Below are 14,011 nucleotides of genomic sequence, written 5' to 3'. Positions count from 1 at the left end.
TGATGTGATGAATATTTTAGATGGAACAGATTTATGCTATTGAACACCCAATCATCTACTGGTAGGGGGAACTCTTAGGACATATTCAAGACTTGTCTCTAAGTCATCAAAAAATATTTACTGACTCTGTCATTTATCACATTAACATTATATCCACTGAGCTATCCAGAGCAGATGAGAAGTCAGAATGTGTGTGCTTAGACTTCTTTTACTGGATAAGGGTCCTTGCCAGCAGTATAAGTAGGGAAATATTTTTTTGGCATCAGAAATGAAGTAGGTGCAAATGATTCACTAGCGTTAAGATGTAGGCAAATTTGTTCCTGCCCAGTGACAGAAATGTCGTCATCATGGAATAGATGAAGACTAATTGGTCAGTACTTAAATTCCTAACCTAAATACTCTGAATAGCTCTCTGTGGAGGCTTTTCTTTCATCGGTTCCCAAAGTTAAGTGATTTGAATACTTCCATTACTGGGGCTTTTTCAGCAGAAGTGCAGAAACACAGATATTAGATAACAGCACAGTGAGGATTTTGCAAAATTTATTGGCACTTAAAGGGATAGAGTTAGGTGCTGAGAGTGGACTCCAGATGTATAAATTCTCATGTAAATCTGTTCTGTAGTTGTTAGGTAAATAGTTTTTCATAAAGTTCTGTTGTGTTTATACAAATTTATCAGAATAGCTGAAGAAAACTTTCACACACACACAAAAAAAAGCAGCTAATGAAAGAGCATTAGAATAACAACCAGAACAATAAACATATTTCTTCAAAAGAACAACCACAAAATAATGTATGTCTTATTCCCTGAAGTAGTGCTCAGTAAGAACATTTATTAAGATCAAAGTTTCAAGTGTCCAGTTCTGAAAGTTAAACTGTAAGTGATATGGAGTATAGTTTTCATTAATGTGTTTTATCCTTGCATAATTGTTTAGATTCTTTTTTATTATTATTACAAAGACTCTTGCTTTGATCTGTTCCTGATAGTAGTAATGACAGCTAAACTAAAAGTATGAACAAATAGACAGCTCTCCAAGTTATGTGAATTCACAAATTCCTTTGAAGTCGAAGGACGACTATTCCAGACTGTCAGGTTGTTCTTTGCTTCCTTACAGCAGTAAAATGTTCTTATCCTTATCAAAATAGAAAAAAATCCAGTAGGAATGTTTAACTCTCCTTCTTGGAGTAGTAATTGAACAAGATCCTTAAAAATCGTTTTTGATATCTCATGAAACTATCATGTTATCAACGTAGGTTATAATTTCCAGTGATTATGTATTTGCATAATATCTGGTGATAGTATTTATGTACTAAACAATTGCACAAGTGAAATTTATTCCTAGACTAATATACCCTGATAAGTTGATTAAAAAAATGAAATTTTTAAGGGATTTTAAAATTGCTGATGCTGTTCTTGAGATTGTGCTATTACTACATTGTAGCAGCGATTTTATAGAAGTCATTTGTGATTTATGCTTGATAAAAATTGTTAATAGATCAGACTTCTAAATATATCAAGTTTTATTGGCACTTTCATATATAAAGTAACAGTATAGTTTGGCAGATTTTGATAGCCATTATTATAGTCTTATATCAATTAAATGAGTCTAAAGTGAGTGAAGTATAAAACATTTTTTTCTCTGAGTCATTACCTTCAGAGATACCCAAATTTAAGACAAGAGGGCCTGATTTTATTCTCACTTACCGCAATTTTTCACTGATGTAACTCATTTAGCTTGGTAAAGCATCTCATTATTTACATGAGTGTAACTGAAAGCTGAATCAGACCCAGAGGGTAGAAAAGGAATTAGCAGTAAAATGTGACAGGTAATTGAATATGAATTTTTCCACTTCTTGGCTTAATCATTTATATTCTGGTGATGTGTCTGGGTTGGTATTTGCGAAGGAAGTTACACTGAGTGCCGGCTTTATGTTAAACAGAAGGTGAGGGCAGACAGCCTCGTTTCCCTGAGTAACAAAAGTTGTAACTGTGCTCCAGTTCCCAGTTGATGTGAAGCAGCTGGTTCTCCATGTCAGCTAGAGCACTGAAGGGCTGGTAGCCCAGCCTGGCCCTGGTACGACCACCATATGGACCCTTGCAATTAGGGCCCTTTTTCATCGGTAGGTTATGGATGTAGCTCTCAGTCTCCAAAGAAGTGGGTTCACGTCTTTACCCAGGGGCTTCCTGTAGCTGCTTTGGCAACTTACAAGTGCAGTTGTACTGGAAAAACAGCTGTTAAAAATGATACTTCCTCACTGAAGAGACCCATTTTGCTTATTTTTGTTTATTGAGATTAGCAGGGAGCCTTTCATGAACCAAACTGAAATCTCTGTGGTATGAGGTAGTTATAGCTGATATTACCAATGTGTCCATGGAGTTTTAAATACCACTAAAACCTTGATAACTTAACATTTTGTGTCAGCATAGTCATGGAAATGAAAATTGTCTTTTCTTCCACTAACAAGCCTTTTGGATTGATCATAGTTATGCATTGTCAAGTATCACCCCTTCCCATATGTTTTATGCTCGGTAGCCTTTCCTAGGATGAATGTTGTTAGTCCTAACATTGTTCCTAGCCTAATTACCCTTAGACTATTCCAGGAAAGGCAATACTATGAGAAAAAGAGTAGAGATAACACAAAGAAATGGAGAAAAGTGAGTAACAATGGAAAGTGAGCCTAAAAAGGCATATAGGGAGATGAGGCTCAGAATAATGTCTAATGGAAAAAAGCAAAGTATTTGGAATGCATGCTTGATTTTGCGGGGGAGATGATATATTAGAAAAGTCTGTGACCTTACTTGATATTTTTATTGTTTGTTTTGGGATGAAGAAATAAGTAAAAGAGGAACAAAAATGTGCACGAGTAAGGTTATGCACATGAAAGAAATCAAAATATGTGTGTTTTTTTCAGTGGAAATTGAGCGAGAATGCTGTATGAGAGAAATTTGACAAGTCCTGTAGAAGAAAGCAAACAACTTCTTCTTCTTTTCACTTAAATTTTATTCAATACTATGCCTGTACAGTACTAAATGTCACATTTTATGCATGACAAATATGATACAGTTGTTAACTATATGATCACATGCTTAATAAAGACCACTGTGAGAATATTAATACTTGATCATATCAAGTATTTTACTTTATCTCCAATTTTGCAGCTGAACAGAATTCCACAATGCCTTGACATATGATGAGTCTGTTCTAAGAGCCATTTAATGTCTTGGTATCTGCGTGCTGAAACACAAAAAGCTTATCTCTATTCTCTTCAGGCAGAAGGCAGAAAAGAATGACTTAGGCTGCATATAACTTTAAAAAAATCTAGTGGAAGGCTTTATCTGAAAGTTGTTTTACATGTTCTGAACACTGGTGTCATCCGATCTCTTCTGGAAAAATTCTGCTCCTGTAGGATATTGCTTTATTTCGGATTCCTTAACATGAGTGTGGGCATTCTCAGCTACTTCTTGTAAAGGCTCTGCCTGGCAGCATCATGAGAGCAGAGGCAGGTTGGTTCAATGCTGCATACTGCACTTGTCTTGAGGAGACAAAGCGTTTTGTGAGTGTAGCTGATCAGTGCATCTTAACATCAGCTGAAACTGCTCTAAGAATGTGTCAGACTGAATTTCTAGATACTTTTATGATAACATTAATACATACTTTATAGGCTCTCATGTAATGTAGGGCTGTGCATGAATTATATGACTGAACTGTTAGCCTTGCTGATAGTAGTGTTTTTGAAGGATAACATTCCATCATTGAGCTTTCTCCAGGATTCAAAAGTCCTCTTCTTAATTTCATGAAAGCATTAACAAACCAGTAAGTAAATTTGAAATATGTTATCTTAACACAATACCAAGAGATGCATCGTTAGCTAGCAGTGGTATTTAGCATACTGGTATATGAGATAATGAACTACTTGCCCCTTCTTCATATAATCTGAATGATCTGTCATCATAATTTAAAATTTATGCAGTTTAAATTCATACTTGAATTAACAAATCTTACAGGTCCCTTGTCACTGTTTTCCCTTGCCACTGTTCTGACCTATAGTACTGCAATAAACTGAACAGACCAAAAGACAAACTGCTTTGCTCCTTAAAGAAGTGTACATAATGTCCTTTAAGTGCAGATCAATGTGTGTTCAATTTCTAAGCTATGCACTTTTCAAAAATACCTCCCAGCTGTCCACTCACCTTCACCAATGGAGTCTTCTTTGAAATGCTTATATATCCCAGGCAGACTCTGAAACTGAACCTCTAAATCAAAAGACAAAAGGAGATGGATTAATCAATAAGGACACTTTCATTTTCTTTATGTTTTCCCCAGGCTGAATCTCCAGACATAACAATCAAATCAGTCTAGTCTAAGCTATACCAAAGCCTCTAAAGGTTATTTGACAAAGATTATCTTTTTCACATAGACAAGATAGTTGTGCTCTTTTTATTTTTTCCTTTTTTTTCTTTTCCTGTTCCTGTTCCTTTTCCTTTTCCTTTCTCTTTTCTCTCTTTCTTTCTTTCTTTTTCTCTATCTTTCTTTCTCAGACTTTTTTGGACATTCACTAGCAGGTTGTGCTAAAGAAGAAAAAGGTAGAATACTGCATTCTACAGCAGTAGAAATCACATGGAGTTTTTGCTTCCAAGTATCTCTGGTTTTTAATATTCTGTTATTTCTATCAAAGTATTAGAATAAAAATTACAGACCATAGGAGGAGTATTTAGTTCACGCATTGCTTAACAAGCCTTGTTTTTGCTTGGGGGAAAACCCAACTATCCTAAAAATTTGGCAGGTTCAAGCTTTTAAATAGTATCACTCACTTTAAGTAATGGCAGAAAAGTAATAACAAGTGACCTTTCTGTGCATTGAAAATGACCTTGAACATGTTCGCTAACATTTTAGGTGAGCTGAGTATATCCTTATTAACTGATTTTTTTTAAAAAAAATACAAAATTGTGAATATCTGAATTACATTTGACTATTAAAATAGTCACATCTTCCTTTTTAGCTATGAATACAGCCAAATTGACATTACCACTTTCCTGGTTTTTCGCGGTTTTCATTGGATCCGCTGCGAACCACGAGTGCCAAAGAGCATTCTCCCTGCATTCTTAGCAGAGTTAAATTCCCACTTTTGCTTTGGGCAAGATATGACAGTCTTTGACAAAAAATTACTGTTTGAAGGGATTGATGAAAATTAGGGGTAAAGGTAGCCTTGTTGATACTGTATATTGAGGAATCCAATAAATTTAAAGTCCTTTGCCAAAGTCCTGTGATTTGAGGTGGGAGGGAGAATACTTGAGCTCAGAAAAGAGATTTGTGAGAGAAAATACCATAGAGATTTATAGAATGGAGTGGCTTGAGGATAAGTAGTGGAGAGCATATGTAGGAAGGTAAGAGGGTTGTGCAGTTCCCAAAGTTAGCTCTGTGCATATCTTTTTTTTTTTTTTTAATCTTCTGTCCTTATATACTGATTCTCAGCATATTAGAACCTAAACCTGAATGACTCAACCTAATGACACCAACCTAAATGACCAGAAAACAGGTTTGAAACAAACAGAATGAAATATTTTTTCATATAGCTAATAACTAATAAAACTCCCTGCCACAGAGTTTTGCCAGTGCCAAAAATACTGAGTTCCAAAACCAGTTAGACAGACTCATGGAGAAAATATCCATCAAGACCTGTTAAACACCAAGATGAGATACAGCCTTCAGTTCAAGAAATCCCTAATGGTCAGAGTCCTGGAAGCTGAGATGAGAACTGGTAGGAGTCTTACACTATATTTTTCCCTAAAGTCCAGGACAAAATAACTGGGCTGGATGAACATTTGGCCTGCCACACTACCAGTATGCTTAATTTAATTTGTTTTGCTTTCTGAATTTAAGTGAAAAAGGGAGCCAAATCCAATCCCTTTTTTGTTTTAATCAGTTTTTATTGAAATAAAATGCTATATGGAACTGTATGTTATTTTATTTTTTAATAAAAACAGCTAGTTGAGATAGCAGCTAAAGATGTTTCTTGCGATCAATATAGAAATGTAGGTTTACATAGTCTGTACTCAAAGGGCTCACCATGCAAAGCAAGATAGAACAGCTGTAACAGATAATAGTGGAAATAACGCGTATGTTTTCTGTTACTAGAACTGTGAGCTAACTAAGTGCACATTTCCTATCTGAATCATTTAATATTTGTTTGTCTTTTTTTTTCTCCTCAGAATAACTGTCCACTGTATTTGAGCACCAGTCAGTGTAGAGTTTTGGTCTGGTTTACTTTAGATGCCCCCCTGGAAAAAAAAATGGGAAATATTTGCACTTTCAGTAAAAGTAAAGGGCTGTTGTAGGTTGGCGTCTCTGATTGGGACAGGATTAGATTTACAAAGTCAACAGCTTGAAACGGACTTCTTTTTTTCTTTCTCTTATTTGTGGAGCTGACAATAAATATGGAACCTGAAGTACCATTTGCTTGGGTGAGTTTTCAGCATCTTTATCCAGTGACTCAACTTACCAGTTCTGTGGAAAAAGTCTTAGAGAGTTAACAATTTCTTCATAAAAGGGAATCCTGTTAAATTTTATGTATTTTATGTGATATGAGAGATGTCTTATGAATATAGTTCTAAAGGTTGGTGATGTATTACACCAATACCCAACTTCCCTCTGTTTCAATGTAGGCATGTAATCATAATTTATTATCTCCCACTGCTATACTTACCTACTCTTTCCACCAATACTAACTCGCTTTTTCTAATTTAGTTAAAGACTAAGACACTCAATTAGGAATTGGCATTATAGATTTGCAGAATAAGTTCTGTTAATTATCTTTTATGGGCCAGTATGGTGGAACATTTACTTTAAATACACTAAAAGCATTTAATAGTATACTTAAATTATCCTAATAGTTTACTGTGTTGTATGGTCTTTTGAGATACAATTAGAAAATTGCATAATATTGCATCTGTCACAGAAAAGAATGTAATTCTATTGTTATACCTTTTCTATGGCAGATGCCAAACTAATTGCATCATTTGACAATTACTTAATGTAACAGATTATACGGATTCAAGTCATATAATCTTTTCCTGAGTAAGATAGCATTACATAATTGTCAAATGACCCAATGTAAAAAATAATTAATGTACTGATTAGTATTACTAATGTTAATTATATATTTACGGCTTTATTAAATGCACTTAGACAAGGATAAAAAGTTCCCCAAATACCTAAGTGGCTTAGGATATAAAGCCAATAAAGAATTTAAAACAAGATTTAGATAAAAGCATGGTCCCTTGTTAAATTAAAAAAAAAAAAAGTGTTCTAAGAAGTTCACATTAAATGTCTCCTTGATCCTGGAGGTACAGCACATTTTCTTCCTATTTAACTTTAAAATTCTCTTTGAGTTCTACTACTGTGCAAGCCAGAGCTCTTATTTCTAAAGCCAGTGAAGAAACCAGCTGTTTCTCCACCATCCTGCATAGAAGCCATGTAAAACATGGCAAATACCCATCAAGAGAAATAAACTTCTCACAAAATTTCCCTTTCATGGAGAAAGCCGCTAAGTAGCGCTTACCCATTATGTAGCAGTTCAGTGGTGAGAGCTTTTGTCTTAGAAGCAGGAAGCATGGGTTTACTGCTGCCTTAGCTGGAGGGGAATCGGGTCTGTACGTTCTGGTTAGTATGGGAGTGACCGAGCTCCAAGACAGGGATAATAATGGAGTTCGCAGAGGAAGCAGGAATAAGCATTTTTTTCCCTAAGTTAAAGCAAAGTTGCCATGCAGCACAGAATTTAGGATTAAGAGTATATCCAGAAAAACCTTAGTGACTGAACTGCCTTTAGGCAATGCATCAGTGGAAGGGAGAGGACCGTTTCTTTCAACTCCGTCTATCCTCTCTAGTTTACAAAACTGCATTGGGAGGGAAGAACTGTAAATTCCTACCTTGATCAGAGGAGGGAAATTTATTTCTTTCTCCCTCTTTATTCCTGTTTGCTCTAAAAACTGAAGGTGGATTTATTTTGTAATCCGCTATGTAGGTTTAGTGTGTGTGTGTGTGTAAGAGTGTTGCTTGGACTGATTTTTTTCTCTTCATGTAGGTAATTTAGGTTTAATGAAGCTCTAAGCTTTTGTGGCTAGATTGCCTTGGGTGTCTCATCTAACTTGGGTGTTTCTAGCTTGTTTTCTGCAGAGTAAGAATACTATTAATACTATTATACTATTAATAAACACATCTACTGTAGTCAACTGCATTCACTTAAAAAAAAAAGAATAAACCTAAAGGAAAAAAAAAAGAAAAAAAGAATAAAAAGAAAAAAGACCAAAAGAATTTTAGTTACTTGAAGAGTAGCTATAAGAAAGAATTATGGGCTGTAGGTGCTGGATACAATTTGAATTCAATCCCTTGCTGAGTCACGTAACACCCTTGGTGCTGATCTGGAGGTCTAGCTGGTCCAGTCCTTGCTTCCATTCCAAGAGTTAATCACATAAAGCTTAGGCATCATTATGGCTTGTTGGTGGAGTCTTAGTCCATGGAAGGATGGAATTTCTTAGGGTCTCTGGGTCAGCGTCATCTAACCAAATGTCCTTTGATGTGACTGGAGGCATGTACATTAGAGCTAGCTATCTAAACTACCTTTGTAGACAATGAATGGAAACAGGCATTTGCTATGATGAAATGCATCCCATTGAAAAATAGGCCAGATGAATCACTGTGTAAAATACTGTTTTTCTCTGTAAGGTGAGAGGGATCCCACCATTTGTACTTAGACCATTTTTAAAAACAGAACTTAAATACTCCAGTTCATTTTGAAAGTTTTTCCTCTCGTCTGTCTTTCATACAGGTTACCATGCTAACCATGGTGTGAAGCATATTCATAAACTCTAGATATGAAAATTCTTTTCTGCTGTTTTATTTTAATCATTATATGTTGTGAAAGGTTAATACTTTTGGCAACATAAACTTCAGTTTGGAAATCTGAAGACAAAAAAAAAATCAAATGCTGATGCAAGGGTTTTAACTGGCACTTTGGGCTCAGTGACTGCTTTTTGGTCTCATTACTGCTTTTCTGTACAGTGGCTCACAGTATCAGTACTAAAACAGTCACTTTGTCAAATTTCATTGTTTTGGGCATATTCCCAGGACTCGTGCTGGAGACATGCCCTCTGCATGTGTTGGACTTTATGTGCATTCAGCTAATAGATGGAGTAACGCTCCAGCTGTCTGCTCTTGAAGTAATGATATCAGGCAGACAAGGTGATCCAAAGTCTTCATTTGCGTACCTGTTAGAAGGGTAAATGGGGTTTGTACATAACCTATAGACTGAAGGCAGCTTTCCTCCAAAGGCAGAATAAATGGCTGGAGCTTGTGTTGGGTGTAAGCTGGGATTCAGATCGCTCCAAGAACAATTTGTCATAGTGAGTGTGGACAGTTTCTCATTGACAAGGAGACCTGTGGTCTGGGAGTGACTGGCTCATCTTGGAGGGAAAATAACGTTTAAATCACTGTCTCCTGTTCTGTTTTACACCTTTGAGTCTTGCATTGTGCAATGATGTCTGATGAAATTTCTTCTGTTCACACAGAGATGCACGATGTTCAACGACCAGTTCTTCTGGTTAATATTATTGGCATAGTTAAGAAAGGAACAAATGACACTACTTGGTGCCAGCTTTTAATGGTGGAGCGCAAAACAACCACACAGTTTCGTTTCTACTGCTGTAAGATTTTTAATAAATGCATTGGTCATTACTAATCATGTCATAATATTTTATTATAGGTTACTTACGAAATTGCTGGCTCAGTAGAAAAAAATAAAGATTCCCTTTCACAAAATCTCCTATTTGTAATGAAAAGTAAGTAATTGGTTTTGTGGTTGCTATTGTTAGAGAGCAACATTATTATGACTTGATTGTAAATTTCATCTTAATTTTAAGAAGAACTTGTATATAGTTTTATTCCCAGTGACAAACTCCCCCCCTGCATCTTCTTTCTGAAGTATGTACACATTGTCTGAAACTTACTCTATTTTTTTTAGAAAGCTTTTAGAGTCTGTGAATATAAAACATCTTTGTATAATGTGATGTGATATAAAGAACTGATGTGCTGTAAAAATGATATAGTATGATAAATAAGTATAAATTTAAAAATATCATTGTGAATTAAAAATGAATCCACCCTAGAAAATAAGGAAAATAAATAAGGCTTCTGAAGTTGCAGAGACTGCAACAGAATGTAGTTAACTGCCTAAGTACCTTTTCTAAAAGTAGCATCTTGTGGGTGTTCTTTTGTTTTTCAGTGAACAGATACAACGTCCATTGAATTACAAAATTTAATACCTTTCCATGTGCATATTGTATAATTATATGTCTAAAAATAGTACATCTTAGTTTGTTCATTAATGATTCATAATTAGTTAATTAAAAACCTCTATTGTTTACTCTTTCTGTTAAGGAAAACAAAACATTATCCTTGGATGTCAGTGCATCCTGAAATGTTATTTTTCTTTTCTTTAATCACTGCAAATTCCTTCACTTACTATGGTATATATTTGCTTCCATAGAAATAAAGGTCTTCTGGAGGTCATACTTGTCTTCCAAATCAGAACTACTATTACAGTATATTGACTTTTAACAATTTTACTGTGAAATTAGCTAAACTTCCTAGTAAAATCATTGATGTATTTTAAAGGCAAGTAATGTGCACTAAGGATGAAAAAAGAAATGGAAGAATTGATCTTAAATATAATCCTATTGATTATAGTTTTAGAGACATTCCAGTTCCTACTAGTTGGAACTTGCATAATAATCTATCAAACGGTATGAGAAGTTATGTCAACTTACAGTGTGTTCTATCAGTGCAACAGAGATAATTTTTCATTCTCTCAAATAGTCTCATTTTGTATTTTCTTTGCTACTTTGTGTAATAAGCTATGGGAACTGTTAAAAGGGAAGAATGGAGATTTGGATTGGATATAAAATGTTTGATTTGCAGAGAATACTGAGTATATATAATTAAGAAGTCAAATAATAACAAATATAATTAATGTTTCAATTCTGAAGGCAGAGTATTTGCAAACATATAAGTGATTTAAGGGTTATGTTCCTTCTTTTTAAGGTAACATAGGCTTTTGAGAACTTAGAACCTATTAGATGTCAGTGACACATATCCTTTAGGGCCGGTTCCATAAGTTATACAGACTTATACTTTAAGTGTGTGTGTGTGTGTGTATATATACACGTATAAGAATGTAATGTGTGTATGTATACACACACACACACACACACACACACACACACACACACACACAAGAAAGAAGTGTTCACTGCTTTCTATTTTCATTGAGTTTAATTTCTTTACTTGGTTCAAAAATTTTATATACACTAAAGACATTAAATATATTTGCATATATACGTTGGAATGCAGAACATACCTATCCCACAAATAAAATATGAGAGACTATTAACATTGATTTTATCTGCTTTAATTTAAAGGCTAGTTTTAATGCCTTTGCTAGCCTTATTTACTGCATTTATCCTGATTTAAAATATGGACGTGTACCTTGTCCTCCACTGATTGTGCTTATGGTCCTACACTGATTACAGTTTGTATTACTGAAATGAATTCAAGTATCTGTTTGCTGTCCTTCTCATAACTTTATTATTCCTGTTAAGTCAACAGTAGTAATCTCCACAAAAAAGGGGGGAAACAAATCTGTTATATTTAAACATTTAGTTTAATAAATTTATGTAATAAAATAAATACATAATTACACAGCTAATGAGCAAAATTAAGCTTTCTGCCTTTTACTGTAAATTTAATGACATTATTTATGACCTTCATCCCATTCGTCTATTTTTTTTTTTGCTTTCTTTTGTTCACATGATGAGTGTATCATAATCCCAGATTGTTAGTTTTTTAAAAAAGATGATTGAGGATATATCACACATAGTGGTTTTCAATGCTTATTGATGCTGTGGCAGTACAAGCAGCATGTAATTACCATGTTCATCTTAAAAAAAAACAGTCACCAAAATCTCATAAAGTAGAACATAACTGAAATTAGCATGAAGTGTCCTCTCTGTATTAAAATTTAGATATTTTTATTCCAAAAAAGCATTTATTGGAAGTGTGTTTGTTTTGTGCTGGTTACCACCACCACATCAAAAATATATATGGCATTATGATCTCTTTTTTGAAAATGTTTATAAGCAAGGTCTTGATGTAGAAAAGTGTGAACCTAACTTGTTATAGAGCTATCTTTCTCCCAGCATTTTTTTTCATCCCTTTATAATCTGTTTTGTATAATTATTTTCCTTTAGTGCAATGACCGTCTGTAATTGATGTCTATCAAATGCTTTGATCATTTGTAAATGCTACATGTTAGGTAAATGTTATGTAGCCTGCATCTCTGTGGTATTGCTTTAATGTATGGATAAATAGCTGTAGGCTAAGAGTTTGGAAGAGAACAAAATTCAGAAGGATTTTCACATAAGTAAACAAAAGCTTAGACAGTCTGAAAAGTTTTGTTTTCCACCCTATTTTGTTTAGCACAGGCCTTCTAAATACCAAATATGTACTTTTCTTACATATATTTTATCTTCATGCATTAATTACCACTTTTTTCCCAGCCAGTGAAAATATAGTCATCAATCAATTGTTCCAGTCCAAGCTGACACAAACTGGATCACTTGTTCCTCCATATCATTCTCTCAAAATCAAAGGGTGTAAAGCAGCTTTACTCAATAAAAAGCCATCAGTGGCCTATGGAAGTGGAGAAGCAAAAAAGTATATGGAGCTCAGCAAGGTAAGAATTTAGGACTCTTTATGCTCTTTTTCTAAGGTTTTTCTCAGTAACTTTGTCTTTTCTGAAAGCTCCATTTCCTCCGCTTATTTCTGTGTGCGCATTAAATTATTGAAATAACCTGGTTCTTAACTTCAGCAGTAAACCAATAGTGAGAACTAGCAGATAGTAGTATATTAGTAAATATGTTGGTTAAAGAACCTCTTCCTGGAACTCCTTGAGCAGCAGATTGGACTAGAGGACCTCCTGAGGTCCCTTCCAGCCTAAATCATTCTATGATTCTATGGCTCTGTAACTTAGCAGTGAATCTTACTAGTTTTATGTCTGTCTAGGAACACTTCTTTGCTTCATCTCCTTGACCAGCTTTGATGAAAGGTTAAGTAACTTAAGATAGGAAGCTCAGAAATAAACCTCCATGTCTTTATTGTGTTAACAATTTGAGAGGAATTTTGATTTGTAAAAGATTGATTGTGAGGTCTTGTATGAAGCTCGAACCTGTAAATTTTGGAAAATATTATTCTTCTGAGTGGTCACTTGCATGTAAATTTTCCCAGCCTATTTGAATTTAAATCAAACTCATCCATTTCTGAACCTGTCTCCATTTCCGTTAGGTAAGTCAGCCAAAAAAAACAAACAAACAAAAAAGAGGATGGGGAAAAAAAAAAAAAGGAAGGTTGTCCAGAAAATTAATAGTTCACATGTAACATTATCTCTTGTTGGACAGATTTTTTGTGCTGGGTTAAAAGCTTTTATAAAGTTATTGACTTTTTATAGTAGTTAAACAAATTGTGGAAATTGTAGTTGTCCTAGAAGCTGAGTGCTACATTTGAGAGGAAATCACATAATTTCCTGAGTCCATTCTTGATACGGTTTTGGAAATCCTCCTTCTTTTAGAAAAGAAGCAAGCAGTAGTCTCAGTCAACTGCCTTTCCAGGCTTCTTGAAGCTTACAACTTTATTTTGGCATAGAGCCGCGTAAAATTGATTTGTCATGTGACGAAGGAGCCTACTGTCATGTGTCTTCATGGAGGTCTTCTTGCAAGTACATCCAAAAAATGTCAGTGAAAGTTTTCTTATGGCCCTGCTCCCTGCTTGGTAACATAACTTTAGTTTACTGCTGTTGCCAGTAATCTCAGTGGAAATGGTGTTGATTTAAGGTTAGATTTATCAAATGGCTGAGGCACAGCAATGCCTACTTTTAGATGCCTTTCTACTAGAGTAAAAATCACAGC

General features: G+C 34.7%; 1 protein-coding gene across 1 annotated transcript in view; it reads left to right on the top strand.

Moving 5' to 3' along the window:
- The window catches only part of MYO16 (myosin XVI), a 278,529-nt gene that overhangs the window by 179,923 nt on the left and 84,595 nt on the right, over nucleotides 1–14,011 (top strand). The window contains exons 23-24 of the mRNA XM_062575533.1: nucleotides 9,757–9,832; nucleotides 12,608–12,783. Of these exons, the coding sequence (XP_062431517.1) occupies nucleotides 9,757–9,832; nucleotides 12,608–12,783 (252 nt within the window). The remainder of the gene's footprint in view (nucleotides 1–9,756; nucleotides 9,833–12,607; nucleotides 12,784–14,011) is intronic.

Source organism: Rhea pennata, chromosome 1, assembly GCF_028389875.1.
Source record: "Rhea pennata isolate bPtePen1 chromosome 1, bPtePen1.pri, whole genome shotgun sequence".
Classification (NCBI taxonomy): Eukaryota; Metazoa; Chordata; class Aves; order Rheiformes; family Rheidae; genus Rhea; species Rhea pennata.
The sequence above is the reverse complement of the archived record's forward strand: the minus strand, read 5'-3'. Positions and strand labels throughout refer to the sequence as shown.